Source organism: Aulonocara stuartgranti, assembly GCF_965226115.1.
Source record: "Aulonocara stuartgranti genome assembly, chromosome: 16".
In the NCBI taxonomy this organism is placed as follows: domain Eukaryota; kingdom Metazoa; phylum Chordata; class Actinopteri; order Cichliformes; family Cichlidae; genus Aulonocara; species Aulonocara stuartgranti.
Window position 1 is genome coordinate 35,936,333 of NC_138952.1, and position 26,692 is coordinate 35,963,024.

The 26,692-nt window shown below is 41.4% G+C and overlaps 1 protein-coding gene across 1 annotated transcript in view; it reads left to right on the forward strand.

The window, feature by feature from the left end:
- The window catches only part of ttn.2 (titin, tandem duplicate 2), a 217,919-nt gene that overhangs the window by 37,821 nt on the left and 153,406 nt on the right, over positions 1 to 26,692 (forward strand). Inside the window, exons 38-62 of the mRNA XM_082507917.1 lie at positions 11,146 to 11,424; positions 11,709 to 12,272; positions 12,508 to 12,789; positions 12,881 to 13,159; positions 13,242 to 13,523; positions 13,618 to 13,896; positions 14,117 to 14,404; positions 14,508 to 14,786; positions 14,903 to 15,184; positions 15,273 to 15,551; positions 15,721 to 15,999; positions 17,609 to 17,887; positions 17,974 to 18,261; positions 18,360 to 18,638; positions 18,929 to 19,210; positions 19,446 to 19,724; positions 19,809 to 20,087; positions 20,168 to 20,446; positions 20,534 to 20,821; positions 20,911 to 21,189; positions 21,507 to 21,788; positions 23,497 to 23,775; positions 23,891 to 24,172; positions 24,274 to 24,552; positions 24,780 to 25,067. Coding sequence (XP_082364043.1) covers positions 11,146 to 11,424; positions 11,709 to 12,272; positions 12,508 to 12,789; positions 12,881 to 13,159; positions 13,242 to 13,523; positions 13,618 to 13,896; positions 14,117 to 14,404; positions 14,508 to 14,786; positions 14,903 to 15,184; positions 15,273 to 15,551; positions 15,721 to 15,999; positions 17,609 to 17,887; positions 17,974 to 18,261; positions 18,360 to 18,638; positions 18,929 to 19,210; positions 19,446 to 19,724; positions 19,809 to 20,087; positions 20,168 to 20,446; positions 20,534 to 20,821; positions 20,911 to 21,189; positions 21,507 to 21,788; positions 23,497 to 23,775; positions 23,891 to 24,172; positions 24,274 to 24,552; positions 24,780 to 25,067 — 7,314 coding nt within the window. The remainder of the gene's footprint in view (positions 1 to 11,145; positions 11,425 to 11,708; positions 12,273 to 12,507; positions 12,790 to 12,880; positions 13,160 to 13,241; positions 13,524 to 13,617; positions 13,897 to 14,116; positions 14,405 to 14,507; positions 14,787 to 14,902; positions 15,185 to 15,272; positions 15,552 to 15,720; positions 16,000 to 17,608; positions 17,888 to 17,973; positions 18,262 to 18,359; positions 18,639 to 18,928; positions 19,211 to 19,445; positions 19,725 to 19,808; positions 20,088 to 20,167; positions 20,447 to 20,533; positions 20,822 to 20,910; positions 21,190 to 21,506; positions 21,789 to 23,496; positions 23,776 to 23,890; positions 24,173 to 24,273; positions 24,553 to 24,779; positions 25,068 to 26,692) is intronic.

A 26,692-nucleotide genomic window follows, 5' to 3' on the forward strand; every position in this document is an offset into this window, starting at 1 on the left:
AAACATGGCAAATCCATCTGCAGTGCTACTCTTGAAATCTCTAACAAAAAGGTGCCAAAAGTGTCAGGAGTCACACCGGATGTGGTAAAAATACAAGCACCAATGAAGGAGGAAAACCAGGAGAGTCTGATTGAGGAGCAGTTTCAGACCTACACTGATTCAGGAAAGGTAACGTTAAAGGTGCCTCGGATGGAGATCATTAAACGCCGCAGCTCAGACGAATCTTTTAGCACCTCACCCGTGGAAATTCGAATTACAGCTGCCACCCCCATCCCTGAGATGGCTGAGGATATTCGTGTGGACAAACCTCAGGTTTTTACAGAGGGAATGTCATCTGGACCGAGTAGTGAAGCAGCATCCCAGACCGTCAGACACAAATTTACTTTCTCATTTGATGTGGTTGGTGAAGCTCCCTGTGTGGTCACTGAATTAGAGAATATAACCTGTTCCGAGGGTGAAACAGCTGTCTTGAAGTGTGTTATAACTGGTGAACCTGCTCCAGACGTCACATGGTATCATGACCATATTTGCCTTGAAGCCACTGTTGGAAAATATAGTACTGAGATACATGATAAAATGTACATGCTGTATATCAGCAATTTTACATACCCTGATGCTGGACTGTACAAATGTGTTGCTAGAAATAAGTTGGGAGAGGTAACCAGTATCTCTGAAGTCTCCTATCAAGTTGAAAAACCTAAGAAGTTTTCAGGTGTTGATTTCACCCCATTGCAGACAGAGAGGAAGTCTCCTTATGGCTTAACTGAGGATTTCAAGAAACCTGACATCTTCCAAAAAGCTCAGGATAGTGTTGTGCTGCCAAAAGTTAAACCTCCGAGTTCACAAGCTCCAACAGACGTGCCTGTCAAAACTACTGTATCCAGACCCAGTCTCTCTAGAGAGCCTCAGGTTATATCCGGCTGTGGTCTGCAAGGTTCTGCTGCTGTAATTAAAGTTTCTCAGATTAAACAGACTTTCGAATCAACATCACCAATTAGATTAACGGAAAATCTTTCTCTGGAAGAGGAAAGAAAGAAAACACTGTTCCCAGAGGAGTTTATACCGTCTGTTACCATGTCTCTTAACCAGCAGGAAGAGGTAATGCCACATAAACCTGATACTATGCATACAGAGAGCTGTGTTCAGCTTGCTTCACCTACAACCAGAAGTGAAAGTTCTTACAAAGCCTCTCATGCTCCAGTAGAATCCAACAAGCCCGTCTCTTTTGAAACCTCCCAGGTCACTGATGTCAGTAAGGAAGTTATTTCAGGAGTAAGTTGTGGTGCAGTTAAACAGTTTCTTGAGGAAATGCGGGAGTCTCCAGAGGTGGTGAGACCAGGGTCACAGGAACTTGGCCTACTCCCTCAACACACTGAGGCGGGTGAAGCGGAGAGATTTAGATGGGAAACATTTGACAAAACTGGCAGCCACATTGCTTTCGAGTCTGAGAAAGTACCTGCAGGAAGCTGCCTTCCCACACTTTCTTCTCAACCTGAAGGAACTGTTAAGCCCAAACAAATTTCTAAATCTCTAAAACCAGCAAGCCAAAGTGCAGTTCCAAGGGTTTGCTCTGTAGAAAGTGAGGCTAAAATCTCACGTACGGCAAATTATTCTGACCATACTAGTGTTGGGGGGGTTTTAGAAGAAGTAGAAAAACATGTGAAGCGTGATGTGAAAGGATTAGAAGAGGAATTTGATTTAATGTTAGAGTATGTGCATAAGGAGGGTGAACTTTCTGGCGATAAGCTTATTTCCATACAGGAGCCCACTAAGGACAAAGCTCATAATGAGGAGCTGATTTCGTTCCCAGAAGTATCTATTGACAGCGGTGTTTTTGGTAGTATGCTAGAATCCCAGGATGACAAGAGAGAAGTATCAGAAAACACAGTGGCTGATGATCTAATTGAGTCTCCTACACAAATTAAGGGTGAATATGAGAAAATTGAGGTTCGCTTGAAGTCAGAACCAGAAACATTTATTGTCAAGCCTAAAGTACTCACAACAGCAAACCCACTTGGTCGGTCTAGAGCTGCTGCTGACCGTGGAAAGGAAGGAGATAGTATGGAAAGAGACTCAGCAGATCAAGCTGGGGGAGCAGCAGCAGCTGGCTCCATAGAGGAAGAGGAGGTCACTTTTGGTGCAGTGTACAACTACTATAGTCCTCCTCCAGACTGGGGGAGGCCGCTGTCCCCTGAGTCTGAGATGTCCATAGAGATTGGCAGCACTGTGAGTGAAGACATAGTTGAGGTAGCTGAGAGGTTCTACACCCCAGGCTCCTCTACTGAAGTCTCACAACCAATTGCACAGTCCTTTCACACTCCGAAGTCTCCCGTGTTCTTTCATACTCCAAGTTCTGATGAATCTGGTGGGTTTAAGACCCCTCAGGAATATCCATTCTCCCCTGTAGAATACAAAAGACCATCAACAGAAGACTCAAGTGAGAGGTTCTTCTCACCTGTTCAATTCCTAACCTCTCCTACTGATGAGGGCATCGAAAAAACTCTATCTGGAATGAATGTGGAAGAAAATCAAATCCTCAGCCAGGCCAGAGGGTCTTTGGGGTTGTCAACCCTGCAGGAGAAAGTGCAGGGGATCCCTCCGGCCTTCCTAAAACCTCTCATGAAGAAAAACGTGTTTGAGAACGACACATTAACATTTTATGCTGAGGTGTTTGGCCTACCTTCCCCCCAGGTGAATTGGTTCCGCAACAAAACCCAGCTGGTAGCGGATGACAGAGTTACTATAGAGCGGGATGGTGACAGCATCTCACTAACAATTCAAAATGTCACTAGAGCTGATCAGGGGGAGTATATTTGCGAAGCTGTGAATTATGTTGGCGAAGCCAGAAGTGTTGCTGTAGTGATCGTTGTATCACAGGAAGTAAGGTTTACACCCGTCCCACCTGCTGTCTCCCATCAGCACGTCATGAAATTTGATGTGGAGGAAGATGACTCTTCTCGTTCACCATCTCCTCAAGAGATTCTGCTTGAAGTAGAGCTGGATGAAAATGAAGTCAAAGAATTTGAGAAACAGGTGAAGATCATCACCATACCTGAATACACAGCTGACAATAAGAGTATGATCATATCTCTGAATGTGTTACCAAGTATTTATGAGGAGGGTGCTGTGGACTTTGTCACCCAGGAGCACGATGACTTGAAAATAGCATTTGAGGTCACCGAGATGCCCCCACGGTTCATCAATCCAATCTGTGACATGGAAAACCCAGAAGGCACCACTGTAATGTTTGAGTGCTCACTTATGGGAATTCCATCTCCCATCGTATCCTGGTTCAAAGGTGATAGAAAAATTCCTCAAAACAACAAAAAATACTTGCACTTTTCTGATAGTGACAATCATTTCCTGAAGATTTGCAAAGTCACAACACAGGATAGTGGCGTGTATACCTGCAGGGCAATCAACATTGTCGGAGAGACTCTATGTAGGGCTTCCCTAGTGGTGTTAAGTGCCAAGGATTTCTCGGGAAAGACCAGGGGCAGGGAGCTGACCGCTGTGTCCCTCGGCAGTGCCAAAGTCCAGCCCCAGAGGTTTGACTTGATGGTTGGCAACACATCATTTGATGGTGAACAGGTGTCAGAAATTGAGCTGGAGTTTGATTTTGAACAAGAAGCTGATGAGTCACAGCGGGCAGTCAGGTTGGTGGCCAACACTGACAATAAAACAAGTGAAGAGGGAGAGAAATATGTCAGCATTGACTTTGATGTATTTGCTGACACAGCAAAAGATGAAAAGATAGAATTTAAAGGTAAGTCCAGTGATATGTGTAGCTTCCAGTTTCAGGTGACTGAGACACCCCCGAAATGTATCATACCATTGACTGATGTAACGGCAGCAGTAGGGACACCTGTCATTCTCCAGTGTCTGGTTAATGGTAAGCCAAACCCCACTGCTGAATGGTACAAAGACGGAGACCGTATCACAGATAGCAGGTATATAATCCAGGTGAAAACTGCAGGCCACTTCAATCTGCTCATTACTAACGTGACCCAGAGTGATGCTGGTGAATACAAGTGCATAATCCAAAACACAGCTGGCTGCATTGAAACTGCAGCACTGCTGAAGGTGTTTTAGGGGTAAAGGTGCTGGGACAGGTCATATATTCATATTTTGTGTTGTATCTAAATTTTGCTTTCACAGTAGAATTAGATTTTGATTTGGGGAGGAAAAAGATGAATGAATGAAAAACAGAGTGTGAAGGAAAAGCTTATATTCAAAGAGACCGTCTGTGCAATTTATCTATACTATACTATACTATATATATATATATATATATATATATATATATATATATATATATATATATATATATATATATATATATATATATATGTATATATATATATAGTACATGAGGCGTAAGTTTTCTAGAAGTTTGCAGATAAGACTGGATAGAGGTTGGATGAAGGAGAAACATTATTTTTATAGAGAGCTTTTATAGAGAGCATAAAAATGTCATATTTCTCTGAAAAGAGAATGTTTTCATACTAACTAGTTTCTTAAAATTTTCTTACTGGTTTAGGATTGTGGCTAACAATAATATGGTTACCTGTCGTACATATAGGACATGTCTAAGAACAAAGCTAGCGCTCAAATAACTGAGTATGTATGTAGTAAATGTTTCTTTTAGCGTGTCAGTGACGGTAATGTGATACTTTACACTTTTGTTCAAAAAACATGGCTTTATGTGTTTCTCTATTTTCCGGTAACTCTTTGAAAGCAACATTATTGCCATAATGTCTTTACAATTCAGTGACAAAGTGTTGCATCCAAAATCTAAAAATGTTAGCAGCCTGGTTTTTTTTGTTATTTTGGTGTTAAGAGAAATTTGCACTAATGGAGATGATAGCAACAACACTATTATTTGTATTAGGCAAATTCTTTTTATCAGGCAAATATCACAAATACAAAAACCTGTGTGTTTGCTCAAAGGCAGCACCTATGAATAACTAACAAATAAAACATCATCTTCTAAATATTACTGATGTGCATCGGTGAGTTCGTCCCAGCCCTAACAACGCTAAGACAACACATTTTAAGCAGTGATCTTATCACAAATCAATTTGGAAACTTGAAGCTCTTTAGTTTGGATGAGACAGAAGTTTTTCTAGCAGAGTTTTTCTTTTTGTGGATTTTGTGTGATTCTAAGTTCTTGCTGTTTCTAAATGAAATTTATGGCTTTTTGAAGCATTTTTAAATGTCACAGAAGAGCAACTTGATAACTTATTTTAAAAATAGATAATACTGTGAAAAACCTTTTAAAAACAAAATATAAGTTTGGCATCTTGTAAATATGTGTAATTTTAGGGGTGTATGAATGTTTACCCAGTAAAATGCAAGATTCTGATATTAAGGTTGAAATCTTTCATTTATATGTACAGCTGTCATCTTGGTTTGTCTCAGTTTATATAATAAAATTTCTGATGCAGTCTGAGCTTGCTTTTTTAAACCAGCTTTCAAATGGATGATTTATCACTATGAACATTAAAAGAGAAAATTAAGTCATTAAAAGTGATGTTTTGTAGAAAAGTTTGCTGAAAATTCCTGATTCTGGGAGTCATACCAAACAGTCTTTATTCTGTGCAACATTCCAGAATGAAAGACAAAAATATTCAAGAAAATATAAATGCATGAAATACAGTTGCCTTATATGTCATGAATAAGAATGTAACAGATGATAATTATATACAGACTAATTGTCAATAAAAATCAAAGAAAGTATTTAAAAAACTTACTGAATTCAATGCACTGAGTTAATATTTTTGTTCCCAAATTCAAGCTGCACACTGGACTTACGTGAGAAATCAGACATTAATCAAGCATTACTGGGGCTTAACTGGTAATCTGAAATATTGGGTATTTTCCCAATGGGCCGTGCACTTTTGAGCCGATGGGTCAATTAAAGGGCCGCTACTAACCAGCCGTACAAGTACTGACTTGACCATTCATTTATTTTCATTACTGATACTGCATTGCCCAATCAAATCTCTTAATGCAACCAGGCCCTCCCCAACCTTCACTGTGTGCACACCATGCAGAGCAGAATTTAGTGTGGAATAAGTGGTTAAAAAACAAAAGCTAAAAGAGAAAAAGAATATCAATTATCAAAGAAAATAAAATATATACGGAATATACGTAGAAGAAATTTTAGACATAAAACAAATTTCAGAATTATAAAAAATTGATACTAGTTCTGCTAATTAAGGGCAGCTGTGACACAATTCTTGCACTAGGTGGTGATCTGATAAATTAACATTGTAAATGGGTCGGAAGTCAAAAACAAACCAGAATGGTCAGAGCGTTTGTGTTTCATGTAATTGTTAATAGTTAATGTGCTTATTGTAGTTTTGTCACATGTCCTAGGATTGTCCTCATAATTACTTCAGCAGCTAAAGCAAAATTTTAATGTTTTTAAACTGAGACATTATTATAAGACTTTTCATTATTGTAATTTAAATATAAAGATATGTTTGCTTTCACTTTTACAAAGCAAAATACGGATTGAACTCAACAACTGACTGCAAAAGTCCTCTCTGCTGAGATTTGTTTTACATGAGGACAGTCCTAATATCTGATTTTGTGAATGAAGTGCTAAAACCATAGCTGCTGTCTTTGGATATTATTATCCAATGTCCTGCTCAATATTTCCTGACAGAGGAAACCACCATCACCACTGTGGAAGAACAAGAGGAAACCTACTACACTGGTGTCCAGTTACCACAAAAAGCTAAAACACTTGAACTCAAGCCAGATTCTAAACTTTACTCTTCCACTTTAGAGAAAAAAAAAGAAAAGCCCGTTTTCCTTACTCAGCTCTCCGGAGCAGCTGTAAACACGGGGGAAACCGCCAGGTTTACAGTTAGAGTATCTGGCTTTCCAAAGCCAACTGTGCAATGGTCTCACAATGGAAAGGTTGTAAAGAGCTCTTCTGTATACAAGCTGATAGAGGAGAAGGATGAGTACACACTGGTTATCACCCAAGTCACATCTGAATATGAGGGCAAGTACTCGTGCACTGCCACGAATAGATTTGGCCAGACGACATGCACCACATACCTGGAGGTGAAAAAGCCTGAAGCCAGCCAGGCAGAGAAATGGGTTGAGAAGATGTTTAAGCTCACAGGTCAGCCTGCTAGTTTCACACTTCAGATACAACCCGTGAGGTGCTCAGAAGGAACAGAGGCTTCTTTTAATTACAAAGTCAGTGGTGATCCGGTCCCTGATATAAAGTGGTTCAAGGGGCCTTTCCAGATCCAGCCCAGTAGAAACTGTACCATTAGAACCAATTCAGATGGATCTGGTTTCATCATTATTAAGAATGTCAAACAACAGGACAGTGGCTTATACACATGTAAAGCCTCCAACCAATTTGGTGAGACCGCTTGTAGTGCAGAGCTTGTTGTATTCAAAGAATCAGTCTCTGCTTCTCACAAACAGGAGACAGCCGTTCAGAAGAAAAGTTACAAGGTTTTAGTGACAGAACAAGCAACAGAGTCACGCTTGTACCAGGTCAGCCTCCCAGGCCAGGATAAAGCTAAGTCAGATCAGATGGTTTACACCATCGGCACAGAAGATCGGCAGATCATTCCCAGCGAGCAAGTGAGCTCCCTTAGAGAAGTAGATGTCTCCACTGCCACCGTGTACTGTGAGAGGGTTACCCACCAGGCAGCAATACTTCAGGCACATGAGACAGAGGAACGGGTGTCTGTGGTTCCTACTCACCCAGACCAAGTGTCAGCTGTTCCTGCGAAACAGCTTCACATGGCAGCATTCACATCGTCTGTTGAAGAGAGTCAGGACCTCACAGAGCAGCACTGTGATGACATTCAAAGGCCAGATCTCATTGAGCTTCAGGCAGTCAGTGAAAAAAAGTCAAAACAGAAGTTAGCAGTTGTCGAGGAGCTCACACCACTTTCTGCTGTTAGCACAGAGCCACTGGGTGACAGGAAGTCTGCTACTGTTAAAATCACTTCAGAACCTAAACATCTAGTCAGTGGTCATCAAGTGAAAACACAACTGTCAATCCTGAAGGAGGAGTCTCAAGAGATCCCCAAACCACAGGAAGAGATGGGTTATAAGGTTAAGGAAGGTATTAAGATTTTATATTCGGCCCAGTCCACAGAAAAGCAGGTGCTTGCAGAGGGTCACACAACTGAGTTAGCAACAGCAGAATCTGCTGTTAAGTCTGCAATTAGAAAAGAACATAAGCCACCTGTCACAGCTTTAGTGAACGAGTCTAAGCAAACTCTTTGCAAGGAGTCAGAATTCTCTATTCAGAGGCCTGCTGAGGAAGCAGCCCATACCTGTAAAGATACGATGATGAAAGCAGCTCTAACTGCTGAAGAGACACGAATGCTGCAGGGTGAGTCCACACAGTTGCTTCCTAATCTAGACAGTGCCATGTCCATTAAGTCCCAGATAGAAGGAAAGCAGTTGTTACACCTGCAGGTTATAACAGAACAGGACCTCCTTCCATCTGAGAAAAGACTAACATATGAAAAACCAACACCAGAGCACGCAGGGACCAGAAAGAGTCCCACTTTGCTACATACTGTTAGTCAGGATGAGCAGAGAACAGTAGTTTGTGAGGCTACATCAGAGTTTGACTCCAAGGCAGACACTATAACCATAGAGCACCAGAAAGAGGCCCCTACCCTGCTGCATCTCCAGTCAACCCAGCCTGTGGAGGTCCTACCCAAAGAGGGCATTCTCACAGTTGAGAAGCCTGACCAGCTGGTGGCAATGCAGAAACAAGAAAAGGCAAGAAGCCATGCAGCTCTTTCAGAAGAGAAACCAGAGCTCACAGCTGATTTTTACTCAGAACTGGATTTGTCCTTGTCTGGAGTTCAGTCTCAGTCTCGAACTGAGCCCAAGCCACAAAGTATCCTCCAACTGTGCTACCAGCCTGTGCAGTTGTCAAAAGAGACACCAGTTAGCACAGAGTGCAAGCATCAGCGAGCTCTACTACAGAAGGAGGATCGCTGGAACGTGATGCATGTCACTTCTGTGACAGATGAACAGGCTTTGGAGGAGGGCCACACAGATCATTTAACAGCTATAGACAGATTCACATGTCAGACAACAGTAGAGCCAAAAGTACCCACTGAGCCAATCCAGATTGAGGAGAAAGAGATCTCCACTGAGAGTAGCGTCTTTCTAAAGGCAGCAGAACAGGACTTTGCTGTTCAGATCCAAGAGGGTCAGTCAGTCAGGCAGTCAGTAATGATGGACGAGAAGCGAGTGCTGACAGGTGAATTCTCTCAAGAGATCACCAAGTCTGAGACCACCAAAGTTGCTGTTAATGCACAGCAAAAGTTGTCCCTTTTGGCACCAGAATCTAAAGATATTACAGCTCTGCCTAAAGAGATGACATTTGTGATCCAGATCCCTAAATCATCCACTTCAAATATACAGCGTCAGCTCAGAGATGCTCTTCAGTCTGCTGTAGCCAGTGAACAGCCAGTGTTACTGGCTGAAGTTGTAGGATACCTAAACGCTGTAGAAGTACAGGAAGTCAAGGTTCAAAGAGAGCCCAAGTGGGCCATGTTCACATATCTGATCACAACAACAGGTGCCCCTGTGGAGATCACTCTAGCTTTTGAGGGTGAATACCCTCAGACAGCTGACCTCAGGACTGAGGTTCAGGCAGCATTTCACTCCATGGTGTATCAGGAGGCCCATGTTCTTACTTCAGAACAGCAAGGTACTATGCAACTAGACAAACCTCAGAGGGCACAAGCCACCTCAGCTCGCTCTAGCGAAACAGTGTCATCCATGGTAAAGACTGTGAGCGTGACAGAGAGCACAGCGGATTTTACTGCTGTTAAATCTCATTCTGCATCACTTCAAACTGAGTCTAAAATGGCAGTTGAGCATGCTACATTGGAGGAACAGGTTGTAGTGCAGGAATCCATGGACACAAAGGTAAAACGGTCATCCCATATCAAACTTCAAACTGAAGCTCACATAGCTTCTGAGCAGTCAGAGCAAGTTTCAAGACAGGAGGTGAGGTCAACAATCATTACAAGTCAAGAAAAAGATGTAGAAGTGTCTATCATTACCACTTCTACTACCACTGAGCAGGCAGTGGATGTCAGCATTTCCAAAGAGGGCATCGAAGTATCCAGACCAGAACCGAGAGAATATCCTGTAATTGTTAATTCTCTCAATGACATACTGATAGAAGAAGATAGTAGAGTAACCTTCAGCACTACCATTAAGTACGTCACAAAGGTTAACTGGTTTTTCAATGGGCAATTGGTGCAATCTGGCAAAGAGTTCAAGTGTTCCAAAGACCATGACACGTACACAATGGTTATCAACAAAGTTGTCAAGGAGAGGCATCAAGGAGAATATGTTTGTGAGGCTGAGAATGAAGCTGGCAGGACAACAACATCTTCAAGGCTCACTGTGGTCTCAAGAGGTTTGATAACAGGACAAATCTATGTATCATTCACTCATTCATCCAATTCATTTTCTTTGACAGCAACTAATCATTCAGTGGATCATTCCAAACCTTTGTCTTCACATGAATATATGCATTTGTCACCTTGGTTCCTCTATTCATTTCATAGCTTGGCATGAGCAGTCTAAGCAGGGCACTGGATGGTACTAACTCACTCTCTTCTTTTTTCCACATCATCTTGGTCAGTATTTCCTTAAAGGCCAGAACCATCGCAGTCGTAATGTAATTTTATTTCTGAAGTGCATAAGCTTCTTGCTATAATGTTTGTCATGATCTGGCCATTAGGATGTTTACATTGGCATGCAAGTGGCACCAGACTGCTTTGTTTTAAACGTGTTTTCCCATGATCTGTCGCCATTCTCCACGTCCACAATGTCTCTCTGCATGTTTTAAGGGCTTCAGATTGCCTCATCTTTCACAAACCAAGAAAATCACGTACACTGATATCATCTTCTTTCAGGCTGCTTTTGGTAAAACCATGGGGCTAATGTTCTGGCATTTTTTTGGTTTTGTTTTTCTCCACAGTCACCTTGGCTTGCCATCCACCATTATTGTACATTCCACCATTCCTTTTCCTAATCTTTTGTTTGTTTGTTTTTACCTAAAGAGTAGCAGTAAATTTCATTACTAAAATGTGCTTTTTTTGTCTGTGTCTGCAACAGTGCCCCCTGTCTTTAGGCAGAAAATCACACCTCTGGAGATAAATGTCGGCAGTCACACCAAGTTTGAATGTGAGATTGAAGAAGCTCCGGACGTGGCGTTCAAATGGTACAAATCTGGCACCGAAATCAGACAGAGTGAAAAGTATCGGATCGTCAGCCACCACACTAGTTCCTCTTTAGAGCTCCTGAACCCTGTCAAAGCTGATAGTGGAGAATACACCTGCAAAGCTTCAAATCAACACGGCACAGACAGCTGCACTGCCTCGCTCATTGTCACCGGTAAGATCCCAAAAGGACCTCATTTAAATTATCGCTATGCATATATGTGTTTGAGAGAGAGAGAATTATATACAAACACTGTGTTGTACTGTGAATTATCAAGGTCAAGTGTGGAAGGTATGCTTAGTTTATAGCGCTAAGCTGCTGTATTATTTGGCAGTATATCACTATTAAGAAGCAAAATGTTGCCATGTCATATTGATCACTGAGTTGCACAGGTTTATTTTTAATGGTGGTTTTTTAAACCTGTTGAACTTTTTGTGTGCTCTGCCTGCTCTCCATAGAGATGTACCCACCAGTATTTGTATCAAAACCAGACCCAATGACTTTATATGTGGGAAAACAAGCTGTGTTCCAGTGCTCACTTACTGGATCCTCGCCTATGGAAGTTGTCTGGCACAAGGACAACATAACAATTTCCTCTGAAGGGAACTATGTCATAAAATGTGAAAAGAACAAGTATTCCCTTCACATTAAAAGTCTTGAACTGACTGATCAGGGAGTGTACCTGTGCAAGGCTTCCAACAGTGTTGGTGTAGCTACTTTTTCAGTAGAGCTCAAGGTTATTGACAAGCCCCGGTTTGTTACGGTCATTGAGCCAGTATCTGCAGCTGTTAATGACCCACTGAGGCTGGAGTGCCACGTGAATGAGGACACTGGTGTGGCTGTCACCTGGACCAGGGATGGCAAAAAAGTCCACCAGAGTATGGAGTGTAAACTGTCCTTTGAGGACAAGGTCGCTGTTCTGGAGATCCCCAAGTCCAAACTAAAGGACTCTGGGAAATATGTGTGCACAGCTGCAAACGAGGCTGGCAGCTCCTCCTGTGAGGCTGTGGTAACAGTTCAAGGTAAGATCGTAACGGTGATCTTTCCATTTGCTGTGATGAAAACCTATGCATTTACCTGAAGTGAGGTCAATGTTGACAAGAGTTTTTAGCTAGCTCCAAGCTGATACTAATACTGTGCTGCTGTCTTATGCCTTTTTTGCATTCTTTTTTGCTTTCTTATGTCTTGGTTGACTTTTTTCTATATTTCACCAATGTATAAAAAGTCTTAGTGTTTTTGAACAAAACACTCTTTCAGAGCCCCCTGCCTTTGTGAAGAAAATGGAATCTAAGCTCACGTGGAAACAGGGCATAGCTGCACGCTTACAGTGCACAATCAAAGGATCGCCTGAACTTCACATCCACTGGTTCTGGAATGAAAGAGAGCTGAATAATGGAGACAAATATAAAATATCTTTCAAGAGTGGAGTTGCTACTGTGGAGATCATGAACCTTCTGGTCACAGACAGTGGCAGATACACCTGTGAGGTGTCAAATAATGCTGGGAGTGAAAGCTGCAGTACTCTTTTAGCTGTTAAAGGTTTGTCCAAGGATTTACTTTACATTTACTTCAGTTCAGACAAAAAACAAACTTTGGCATTAACTGCATTTACTTTACCTATGATGCATAGAGCCACCGTGCATTAGAAAAGACCTGCAGACAGTAGAGGCAGTGAAGGGAGCAGCTGCTCATCTGGAGTGCGAGGTCACAGGAACAGCTCCTTTTGAAATCACTTGGGTAAAAAATAAGAAACCCATCACCAGTGATCAGAAATATAAATTGATTTCCCAAGACTCAATAGCAAGGCTGGAGATTCAAACATTTGACACTACAGATATTGGAGATTATCAGTGTGTCATATCAAATGATGTGGGAAAAGTCACCACTAAGGCTATGGCTAAACTTAAAGGTTAGTAAACTCAAGCCCATCACAGCAGTTGCGGAATCAGATTTAATTCTGTCCATTTTTAACTTGTAATGTGTTTCTGTAGATCCACCAACTTTCTCAAAAAGGGTTGAGAGTGTTACAGCAGTCTTGGGAAATACAGTAAAACTACAAGGAATGATTAAAGGTTCAACTCCCATCACTGTGAAATGGATGAAAGACTCCAAGATGCTAAGAGATGATGATCCAAATATCAAGATGGTTTTTGAGAACGGTGTTGTGAGTTTGTCGATAACAACAGTTGCCATCAGCCATGGTGGCAAGTATTCATGCCAAGCGGAGAACGAGGCTGGGCAACAAAAGTGTGAAGCGATCTTGACTGTGCAAGGTCAGATAGCATCTTTGATGCAGCGATGCCTTTACATATTGTAATACAGGTTTTTATGTCTAAACTCTTTATCTTAAAAACTGTCTTATCCCAGAACCTGCCAGGATTGTAGAACCTGCAGAGTCCATTAGTGTGACGGCAGGGGACTCAGCCGCATTGGAGTGCACGGTCTCTGGAAGCCCAGATCTCAAAGTGAAATGGTTTAAAGATGGGAAGGAGATCATTAGTGGCCGTAAATATAAGATGACTCTGAAGGATAATATTGCCACCCTGAAAATTCTTACTGCAGAAAAAGGAGATACTTCAGAGTATAAAATGGAAGTGGCAAATAAAGTCGGGAAAGACCAGTGCACATGCTCAGTCACTGTCTTAGGTTGGCTGCTGGTTTCAGCTACTTCTGAAATTTCTTAAAACCTTTGTTTTAGCTGTGTGTGTTTACACGGAAAACACATTGTATTCATACATTTTGGGAAATGCATTATGCTATAGCCCTAAAATGTTGTGTGTACAATGTTATTTGCTTTTGGATTTTGCTCAGTGGTTCCTGTCAGTGTGAAACTGCAAATAAATGATTTTTCTTCTTTAACGTCCAGATCGGATAATGCCTCCAGCTTTCACCAAGTCGCTGAAAAGAGTTGACGGTAACATTGATAATCCTGTCTCCATGGATTGCAAGGTGTCTGGGTCACAGCCCATGACCGTGACTTGGTTCAAAGACGACCAGGAGATTGTTTCTGGAGACAAATTCCAGCCTGAATTTAAAGACAGCTCTGCTATACTGAGAATCATGTGGCTAGAAAAGGCTGACTCTGGTGTTTACAAATGCAGAGCCACCAACTCAGCTGGCTTTAAAGAAAACAGTGGCACGCTCTATGTGAAAGGTCACGAAGGCTTGGCTTATCTTATGCATTTGGTTTTTTTACGTGTAATCTCTGAATCATTTCATACTAACGTAAAATGTAAATTTGTGTTATTGGCCTCCAGAACCGCCAGCGTTCACAGTGAAACCACACGACCAGGATGTTATTCCAGGAACTACAGTTTCCTTAAGAACAGCATTCACTGGAACAGCTCCTTTAACTGTGAAGTGGTTCAGGGAAGAAAAAGACATAATTACAGGAGGCACTTATTTCATTAAAAAAGATGCCTCTTCAAGCTCTTTGGAGCTTCACTCTGTAAAGCCCACTGATACCTCGAAATACACGTGCGAAGTATCCAACGATGCTGGGAAGGTAGACTGCACGGTAGTCCTCTTTGTGAAAGGTGCAGTCTTTAGTATCATGTGCAACTTCATAAACCTGACTTCAGATTATGCCACTGATATGATATTAACCATAAATCTCTTCTGTCTCATACTGAATATTAACCTCTTCTATCAGAACCTCCCGTGTTTGTGAGGAAACCCGAGGCAACCAAGCTCATCACCAGTGGTGACTCTGCCAGGCTGGAGTGCAAAGTAACTGGCAGCCCAGTCATCGGTTTCAAATGGTTCAAGGATGAAATGGAGATCAGTGCCAGTACTAAATACACAATGAGCTTGATCGACTTGATGGCAACTCTAGAAATAGCTAATTGTACAGTAGAGGACACTGGAGATTATGTGTGTGTGGCATCAAGTGAGGCTGGAAGTGACCGTTGCACCTGCACAGTTATAGTCAAAGGTTGGTTTAGTGTTAGTTTTAACGATTTTACTTCTTCTTTTCTTGGTGATGTAACTATTTATATTACATGTCTGTTGTTTTGTTGTAGAACCGCCATTGTTTCTGCGTAGCTTGGAGCACAGGGACGTGGTGAAAGGTTCTGAGCTGATGCTAGAGTGCCAAGTCTCTGGTTCTGCTCCTTTTACTGTGTCATTTCATAAAAACTCCAAATTGATTCGGAACGACAAAAGACACAGGATTACTGTGAAAGATGACCTGCTAGCACTTCAGGTTCTGGTAGTAGAAACAGGAGATGTTGGTTTGTACCAGTGTAGTGTTGAGAATGAAGTGGGAAGGGCCTCCTGTGATTGTCACGTAACGCTAAAAGGTTAGTTTAGGTGCTTTTGTTGTTAGCTGCCGTAAGCTCTTCTCCTTACATTTCAAAAGGCTGCATTTTAATCTGTATCATATTTTTGAAATCTTAGCAAGCACAGTTCTCTTTTTGTTCAGAAGGAATTTACTTGAGATTGCTCAGCTTTTTACATTTTTCTTTGCAGAACCACCATCATTTGTTCGAAAGCTGGAGAACCTCAGCTCATTGGCTGGCAGCGAGGTTTCTCTGATTTGCAGTCTGAAAGGTTCTGAGCCCATAACTGTGGCCTGGCTAAAAGACAACCATGAGCTCAAAGAGGCTGAAAACATTCAGATTACATATGAGAACAAGACTGCTCTACTGCAGATCACCAACTTACAGAGCAGTCACTGTGGTAAATACTCTTGCCAGGTGCAGAATCAGGCTGGCAGCCAGACATGCTCTGCTGTGCTGACAGTCAAAGGTTGGTTAAGATATTAAACTCAACTTTGTTTGCACCCTTATTAAAATCTTTGTATGCCTTCACAGGTTGATAAACTTGACTGTTTTCTTGCAGTCCTGTGAAATGGGAAGTGCACCCTCCTTCAATTCTAAGAGTCCACATATTTGGACATAATAAAAATGTAACTGGCCCTTAGTAGGTCTTAAAATTAGGAATTACCATAGGAATTACCGGGGTAAATAGCAGTCAGGAAGGAAGGTATGAATGCATTACAGGGTCCCTAATTGGCAGAAATTATTAATTTAAGCAGCAAATATATATTTAAATGTAAACGTGTTCCTGTGATCATTATGTTGGCTTGCAAAAAATGTCTCCCTCTGCTGGCATGGCAGCTTACTGCAACATATTGCAACTTTTGCAAGAGTGTCCATGTCACACTTTGAATAATATTAATTATTATTATAATGATTATAATGTAATTATTGGTCATCAGTCAGTTTTTTTCAAACACCATAAGACACAAAGTGCTCAGAATTACAATTAGATTAAAAAAAATACATGTAAAGCATATAAAATATTCAAGGTAAGGATGCAGGCTTTTACCTTTTAATCTAAACATATAACAGTATTCCTTATTTTAAATGGTCTTAAATTAAAAATTACTTATATCATCATCTGTGATTTTGCATGTAGACTTTTTGCACAAAGTAGGAACATTTCCATGCACATATTAGTAAATAAGGGTCAGTATTCCCAAGTACACCAGCAAAACTACAACATCATGGCCGAAAAAGAAAATAAAGGTATTGCAAAGGCTTAGTCAAAGTCCAGAAATCAGAAGATAAGAATTTAGTGATATCACTTATCAATCTTCTTCACATTTCAATTTGATTCTCTTCGATTCTTGCTTCGCTCTCATTGGCTCTCGTCACTAAATAGCATATCAGAGACATCACATTACTTAATTACTCACTGGAGAAAGTCATTCGTTACACAACTCTTTCCATTACTTTCTTGTTGCCTCATAAAATGCCCTGAAATGTCTCATTAATGCCAGTTAAGAATATAAAAATCGGGCTAAAGTTCCACACACCAACACACATTTCTGTCCTAATGAGAGCAAACATACGCTCTTTCCTTCAGAAATGAACACACAACGCTGACAATAAAAGCAAAAAAGAAACTCGGCACACAGAGACTTCAAAGTGATTGTCACACAGATTCTACTGTAAAGCAGAAACAGGAATCTGATATAAATAGTTTGGTGGGACATTAAGAAAGTTATGCATAAACAAATGCTGGCAAACATCAGTAAACTGAGTTAAGCGAGAATGTCCTGATATGTGGAACCTTAGAATGAAGGTGTACTTTTTTTCACATGGCTTTCTAAAATCTGAATATATTAGCAGGAAGTTTCACTCAAGACAATGAGATTTGACTGAAACATTGATGACTTTTATACTCATTCATGCTTGAAATTACATGAATGTGACCTTGTAAGCTGACAAGAACCAAAGTGTAGAATCTTTAGTGTTCTGGAGGCTCAGGTTGAGGTTTGTAATTGATGTGTTGTAATATAGGAAGCTTTAAGATCTTTGCTGACTGTTTTTCTTTTTTTGGGACACCCCAGAACCAGCAAAAATCACAGAAGAGGTAAAGTCTATCAGTGTGACTCAGGGGGATCCGGCTACTCTGGAAGCCAGGTTCTTAGGCACAAAACCCCTGAAGGTCAGATGGCTAAAGGCTGGCAAGGAGCTGACCTCAGGCCAGAGATATAAAGTACAGAGCAAAGATACCAGTTCTGTGTTGAAGATTATTAAAACTCAGAAAAGTGATGGTGGTGAATATGTCTTTGAGGTTTCAAACGATGTTGGACAAAGTTCGTGTGATGCCACACTCACCATTCTCGGTCTGTTCTTAATGTCTGTCACCTTAGTTTTGTTTAATTTAATCTTGCTTTGTTTCTCACTCGCCTTTTTCTTTTGTCCATGTTAGATCAAATAATTCCTCCGTCTTTTACAAGAAAACTGAAACAGACAGAGGGTGTCAAAGGATCATTTGCGCATCTGGAGTGTCTCGTGTCTGGTTCTCTTCCAATAACCATACAGTGGTACAAAGATGAGAAAGAGATCCAGACCGATGACAAACACAAATGCACATTCTTTGAAAATGTTCCGTTTCTAGAAATCTCCAATCTTGACACTAAAGACAGTGGCAATTATACCTGCATTGCTACAAATAAAGCAGGAACGGTCCAGTGCTCTGGAGTCTTATTTGTGAAAGGTCTGAACACATTTTTGTACCATTGAGCAGATGGATGTGTACAAAAAAATATAGTTAGACGCATTTTTACCCAGAATTGCTTTGTCTCTGTCTTTCAGAATCCCCGTGCATTCTTGAAAAACCTGAATCCATAAATGTTTTGCCTGGCTCAAAAGTCCAATTTAGTGTACTGTTCTCTGGCACACCACCACTCACCACCAAATGGTTTAAAAGCAGTAAAGAGATCCTGTCCAGTGCTGACTGGTCAGTGATCAAAGATAACACCTCGAGCACACTGGAACTCTTCTTCGCAAAAACCACAGATTCTGGAGACTATGTCTGCCAAATACAGAACGATGTTGGCTCCGCTTCATGCCAAGCAACACTCTTTGTCAAAGGTTATTAATCTTTATGTGAAACTGAGTTGCCAAGTATGCCTCCAGCCATCTGTTGGAGACATTTTTCTCACATTATATTTGACCTTTTCCCTTTGATTCACATTAAATCTCCACTTTCGACTGATAATTCGTACCTAAATTTTCCAAAACACCCCCCTTGCAAGTTCCCAAAACTTGCTATGAGTTTGCTTAAAATGTTATCAACACTTGGATGGAAACATGCACTTTGTGAATGTGTCCCCCATGTTGTTCATCTGATGGTTTATCAGTCACTCTCTTTTATTCCTTAGTGCCTCCAAAGTTTACACAGATCCCAGCCCGTGTGTCTGTAGTTTGTCCTGGTCAGAGTAAGGTTTTTGAGTGCCAGGTGACCGGCACACCTGAGATTGACATCTACTGGTTCAAAGAAGGCTCTGAAATCAGCCCCACTGATCACTATAAGATGGCCTTTGTCAACTCTGTGGCAACACTGGAAGTCTGTGGGGCTGAAGTTAAACATAGTGGGCTTTACTACTGCGAAGCTCGTAATGAAGCTGGCAGTGAGAGCTGCAGCATGGAGTTGAAGGTCAAAGGTGTGTTGAATCAAAGTACACGATGTTCATTGTGCTAGAATTACAACACCATTGAATTCAAAGCAGTGGTTTCCCTCAAACAAAGAGCTAGACTGATCTGATTTAAGTTAAACATAAAATAAACAACAGGGCTATCCAATATTTTTACCTATATGAACTGTAAACCTCTGGACCAGCAAGTATGGACCTGCTGGAGTAGAATAGGTTCATGACCGTTTGCTCTCCCTCATTTCAGAACCACCATCATTTATTAGAGAACTGGCTCGAGCTGATGTTGTGAAGGGCTCCACTGCCATGTTAGAGTGTCAAGTTGCTGGGACGGGTCCCTTTGAGATAACATGGCACAAAGATGGAAAGGAGCTCAAACCCAGTGCTAAACATGCCTTCTCTCAGTTAAATGACACTGTGTGTCTTGAAGTGCACAAATGTGATGCTGTAGATATTGGTGAATATCAATGCACTGTTGCTAACGAGGTGGAAAGCTGTACTTGTAAGACTACACTAAGCCTCAAAGGTTGGTCTAAGCAGAAGAATAATTCTGCATATTTTCATTTGAGGTGAGGTCTTTAAACTTTAATATTTCATTCTTTCCTAATAGAACCACCAACATTCATCAAGACAATTGAGAACACTGCTACTGTTCTGGGTAAAATGGCAGAGTTTCAGTGCATTGTGAAAGGCTCTCCCATCACCTCTGTACAGTGGAAAAAAGATGAGAATTGGATATTGGAGGATCCAAAGATTCAGAGAACATTTGAAAGCAATGTGGCTACACTCCGGATCCCTGCCTGTGAGGCGATACACAGTGGCAAATACACCTGCCAGGTGGTAAATGAGGCTGGGCAGGATAAGTGTTTTGCCGCCCTCACAGTGCAAGGTAACTAGTTGCAGCTATAAAATCTTTTTACACTCTGGCTCAGAAACGTTCTGAATTGTTGACTTTGCTTGGGATTTTAGTGCCTCCGCAGATCACAGAGAAACCTGAGGTGGTAAAGGTTACAGTTGGAGATCCAGTCAGTCTGGACTGTAAGGTTACAGGCTCCCCTGAACTCAGGGTGAAATGGATGAAAGATGGCAGGGAGCTCAAGTCCATCAGGCAGCACAAGCTGATCTTTGAGAACAATATCAGCAGCTTAAAGATTCAGGCTGCGCAGACAGAGGATGAAGGAGAGTATGTCTTTGAGGTGGTAAACTACATCAGTAGCTGTACCTGCAAAGTCAAGCTAATTGTATTAGGTTAGTTTCTAAAACACGCCGCTGCTGCTAGACATAATAATATGTTCACAAAGTCTAACTTGTGTCTTGGTGTTCTCTTGGCAACAGAGCAAGTAATTGCCCCAAGCTTCATCAAACCCCTGGTAGACATGCACGAGATATTGGGGTCCTTTGTTCAGATATGTTGCAAAATATCTGGTTCTCTCCCCATCTCTGTGGAATGGAAGAAAGATGGAACCAAAATCTCTAGTGGTCTAAAGCACAAGCTCATTCAGCAGGACAACTCTGTGTCCATTGAAATTGAACAGCTAGAGAGAGCTGACGCAGGGTTATACTCTTGCAAACTGACTAACGCAGCAGGAAGCTGTGAATGCAGTGGGTCCATCGTGGTCAAAGGTCAGACACTGCTTTTTTTTAACATGATTGGTCATATGATCCTAAACCAAAGGTGAGTACATCTTTAACCTTGTTCATCTTGTGTTCAGAACCTCCAAGCTTTGTGACAGTGCCCGAGTCGCAGACAGCTCTACCCAAAGCCACTGCACGCTTCAAAGGCACTTTTAAGGGAACTCCTCCCTTCACAGTCAAATGGTTTAAGGACGACACAGAGCTTATGACTGGGCCTACTTGTTTAATAGGGCTTGATGGGCTGTCCTGTTTCTTAGAGCTCTATTCAGTGGGCGTCACACAGAGTGGAGTCTACTCTTGCCAAGTCAGCAATGATGCTGGCTCCGTACACTGTAGTGCAAACCTGACAGTAAAAGGTTGGATTTACATGTTTTAAATCAATCCTTGCAGAGATGTATTTATCTCATTTCTTCATCGCTGGCAAAACCCAATCCTTCAGTTACATTTTGTGTAGCTTTGCAGCATTTTGTTTATTATGTACAGCTTTTCCACTGCTGCGTTTTCTATGAAGCAATATATTTAGCATTTGTATGGCATTCACGCAGCCATTTTGCTTTTCCTTCTAACCCGTCATTCTTGGCTTATCTCATCTGCTCACCTCCTGCCCATCTTAACCATGTTAAATGGTGAGTGTTTCCTCAGCTGATAACATATCTGTGTTTTGGCTTTCCAGAACCACCTGAATTTCTACTGAAACTCCCTGCCAATAAGTTTTTGAAGCAGGGTGAGTCACTCCGCCTGGAGTGCAAAGTCAGTGGCACAGTCCCTCTGAAAATTACCTGGTTCAAAAACGACACCAAAGTTACAGACGGTGGCAACTACAGGACGTCGTTTGTTGACTCAGTAGCAGTGCTAGAACTGGTCTCCACTAGTTTTGAGGATGATGGAGTTTACACCTGTGAGGCTCAGAATGATGCTGGCAGTGTGAGCTGCAGCACTACACTTACCATTAAAGGTTAGCATCCCGTGGACTTCTGAAATATATTTTATTATTCTGATCACAGTGGCTGTTCAGTGTATTGGTGGGTTATATAGCTGTGTTCCACTGCTTAAAGCTGGTATCCATAACTGATTGCACTACTTTATTTAACAATCCAGTATGGTCGAGGGTCATCTGAGGCTTTTCCCTTTCTTGTACCGCTGAAAATGTTAATCTGCAAGTCAAAACAGATCATTTCACTTGAGCCAATACATTTTACATAACGCTTCACGCTTACCGAGATGGAACCGTTTAAGTTAACTGTAATGCTCTTTGTTAAAATCCAAGCCATTCTACCTGTAGCTCCAGCAACATATGTTTGAACTTCTACAACGCTAAAGGAATTCACCATCCTGTCTGCAGTACAACAAATAGGTTTTTTTCCACAAACGTGCTGGCTTGTTGTAGTTTCTGATACATTTCTATCATTCCATGATCTTAGCTGCAGTGCAAGATAACATAACATCTCTACACATCTCAATAGTCTTACAACTGTGTCCATTTGTACTTAGAGCAACCGTTTTGGTATAAAAACATATTGAAGGTACATTTCTAAACTCCGACCCCAGTTCCATCAAAGATGAGACACTGTGTAAAATATCAATAAAAACAGAATGCAGTAGTTCGTACAAGCCCTTATTTTAATTAACGATAGAACAAAAATGACACAGTCTCAGATGTATTTGCAGCAGATTGCGCAGCAGCATACCAAATATGTGTTTACAACTCTAACAGCTCATCTGCATCATAGTTCAAATTCACTTTCCCCAAAATTCCACACCAGTTTAGAAAAATTCCAAGTTCCGTAACAAATTTCAACAATTCCAAAATTTTCACTGAACTTAAACCACACTTAAATTACGGATTTGCTGTCACTACAACTTCCAACTTCATTTTCCACATTTCTTAGAGATCTGCTATTCTAATTGCAGTTCCAACAAATTCTAAGACCCCAGCAAAATTCCACATTCCAATTTTGTGTTAGGAACATGACCCAAACTCAGGACTTTCCTGGTAGCGACTGTGAATTTATTTACAGTATTAGAATAAACAGTGAGAAGCAAAAAGTGTTCAAAACAGTGGGATTTCCAAAATTCCCGTGATTACCTGACAAAACAAGACGTAACGATTTAGTAAACGTTTTCACCAGACGATGGCCTGAGACAGCTTTCAGTTTCCGCGAGCCGGGCTTGTGCTAACTTTGCCACTCAGCGATAGAGCGTTGATCGAAGCCCAGCCACACTGTTAAATAGCAGACAGTTGATGAGGACCGCTGGCAGCAGATGGATCCTGATTGAAGAGCAGGTGTGGCTGTTCTTAGCCCGGGAACGCCACCAGCCTGGTGTTGCCCGAGAACCGGCACACTGGCCACACACACAAACGCACACAGAGGGAAACAGGGGACTAAAAACAAACCACTCAAATGACATAACATTAAAAGCAGTTCGACCAGCGAGGACTGACGGACCATGACAAATTGTTCCATAAAATTTCCACATTAAATATACAATCTTTTCTAAGACTTCATGTTCATACAAAAATTCCACCCGTTAATCTCTAGTAACGTTTTCAACACTGCCAGCTTTGAGCTTCATTCAACAGTTATGGATTCCAGTTTTAAGATCTAGACATGAATTGTTTCCCTCGTGTATTCCTCTTTAACGGTTCCATCATCTTTCTATAGACCCCCCATCTTTTGTCAAAATACCCCAGCCTGTTGAAGGGCTGAAGGGTAAGGACGTAAGTTTGTACTGCGAGATCAGTGGTACAGCTCCATTCCAGATCACCTGGTTTAAAGACAGAAAACCTCTCATGGAGAGCAGGAAGTTTAAGCTGGTGAGCGAGGGCAGCTCAGCCACACTGCATGTCATTGGAATAGAGCCCTCAGACGCCGGCGAATACGAGTGCAAAGTGTCAAACAGTGTAGGAAGCGATACCTGCCAGACATCAATTAAACTCAGAGGTCAGTAGAAATCGCGATAGCATTAAATTAAAATAATATAAAATAAAATTAGATTTTCAAATGACTTTGTCACCTTGCTGACTTTGCCTTTGCGCTGTTTTTCTCCTCTCTTCAGAGCCACCATCATTTGTGAAGAGACTGTCAAACATTACAGTGATACTGGGAGGGGAGGTGACCCTTGTGGCCACTGTTAAAGGCTCTGAACCCATTACTGTGTCCTGGGTTCAAGACAAGGATCACATTCTCAGGGACAGTGACAACAGGAAAATCACCTATGAAAACAACCAGGTGGCAGTTAAAATCTTTAACGCTGATGCAACTACGGCAGGCAAATATACCTGCCAACTCAGAAACGATGCTGGGAGTGTGGAGTGTTTCGCTAACTTGACTGTTCTAGGTTTGTAATCATATAATTCTCTCTCTTTCTGTTTTGTTTTTCTACCTGGAGCCTGAATGTGTGATTTTAAGTATTTTCTGCTCCCTCTCTGTTGACTCCAGAGCCTGCTAAAATAGTGGACAAGCCGGATGCTCTGAGTGTGACGGCAGGTGATATGGCTGCCCTGGAGGTCAAAGTGTGTGGAACCCCAGAGCTCATACCCAAGTGGTTCAAAGATGGTGCTGAGCTGGCTTCTGGGAGAAAATACAAAATCTCATTTTCCCGGATGATTTCGAGCCTGAATGTGCTGTCTGCTGAGAAAGTTGACTCTGGAGAATACACATTTGAGATTATGAATGAAGTTGGGAAGGACCTGAGTAAAATCAATCTCACTGTTTTAGGTAGGTAACGTCTTCGTACCATGAGCTGGAATATCCTGATCAGTGTGTTCACTCATTACCCCATTGACATGAGGGAAGAGGATTCATTGAAAGTACTTTTACCCTAGTATCGTATTTTTCGGACTATAAGGCGCACTGTCGATTGCGCCTTATAGTCCAAAAATTACGGTACTTTTCTTGACAAATGGATACTCTTTAACAGCATTGTTTGTTTCCCTCTGAAACAGATAAGACGATTCCTCCAACATTCTCACGGAAACTGAAAGACTGTACCACTGTTGTTGGAAAACCTTTAGAAATAGAGTGCAAAGTGTCAGGCTCATCTCCTTTTACCATTTCATGGTACCACAATGACGAGGAGATAAAGAGTGGGCCAAATTATGAGATTTCATTCAGTGACAACAACTGTACACTAAGGGTGCTCACGCTGAAGCTGGCTGACTCTGGAGCATACAAATGTAAGGCTGTCAACAAGGCGGGAACCACAGAAACTACAGCCTTCCTGGTTGTTCGAGGTCAGTATCCCAATCCCAGTATCCCAGTCAAAGAAGTCTTTATGTTGCTGCTGTCTGTTGAATGTTTCAGCACCCGTTTCTCTGAGCTGCCTCCAATTAATTCAGTGAAAAGCAGTGGCGTGTCTAGAAAATTTTTGTTGGGGGGGCCAAGAAGGGGCACATATTTGGAGAAGGGTGGCAGATGTAATTGGCAGATAATGTTAAAAAAAATGTCTACCAACCATTAACCATAATTCAATAACCCTGTAAACCTAAAAATCCGAATGTGCTTTTAACTGTTATTAGAATGAGATTTTAACCACTACGGTGCAAAGTTTTTAGATACTGCGTTGATAAAGTACAAGAGATACAATCAGTGCTTTGTCAATGTTTACTCAGCATTCAAGGACAGCAATATTTGCATAGTAGTTTTACTGACATGTAGTGCACATATGTTTTGGGCAAAAACATTTTTGAATATTAAAATACGAACATTTGTAACAAACAATTGGCATATTAGCCAATGTAAAACTTTATCTGCTTATTAGAAACAGAAGATAATCTTCTCACAAACTGATGTTTGATTTTGAAACAGGAAAAAAGTGGGGAAACAAATGAAAAGACTAACATTTGAATAAAACCTGAAAGCAAGTAAATACTTTCTATGCTGCCTTATGGTAAACTTTAGTAATATTGATAAAGAACAACACTGGCTGATGATGAAATACAGTCAGCTGGCATGGTGACACTGCCAGTATTAACCTGCAGGGCTGGACTGGGACAAAAAAATTGGGCATTTTCACTAAAGACCGGCCCACCAGGTAGTAAAGCCATAAAGCCTTTGAATGAAAACAAACGCTGTGGTGACAGTGATGTACACTTGATATCTTTTTGGTATATGTATGATTTCTATACATTTTACGTCAGATAAAAACTTTGTTCACAAGATTTAGATAATTATTTAATAAAAGCTAGACATTTTAAATGAGAATAAGAAAGAAAAGTATTTCTTTGTGCCCCCCTCTCCCTGTTAATGCCCTACCTGGCCCCCTGGCAAAACTTTGCTAGACCCGCCCCTGCGCAGTTACCAGCTGTCAGCTGCTTAGAAAAGGATCCTGGTGTTATTTGTCTCTCAGAAACAGTTCATAACTTCCCTTCAACTCATTCATGTCACCTAAAAGGTAAACCTGTTTCTCCATCACCTGTTCAGCTCTGATGGTTCAGTAAGGACATCTCCTGGTTTCACCTTCATGTTTCCCTCTCATTAGGGTGGCTGTGGCTACAATGTAGCTGCCATCACCAGTGTGTGAATGTGTGTGTGAATGGGTGGATGACTGGATGTGTAAAGCGCTTTGGGGTCCTTAGGGACTAGTAAAGTGCTATACAAATACGGACCATTTAGGATATCCAAACCGACATCATGACCAGCAGCTTTACAGCTGTGGCTCCAGCAAACATCAGCTGATACTAGAAATTAATATTAAATTAATTCTAACAGCAGCTGATCAAGCTTAAACGTGCTGCTGTTGTTTAGCGCGACATCTGCTGGTTTCCTCTTTCTGGCGCAAAGTGGGCGATAAACAAACAAGAGAGAAAAGCCGATCAGCTGATCATTGATCAGTTTCATGATTGAAGTAGGAACAGGA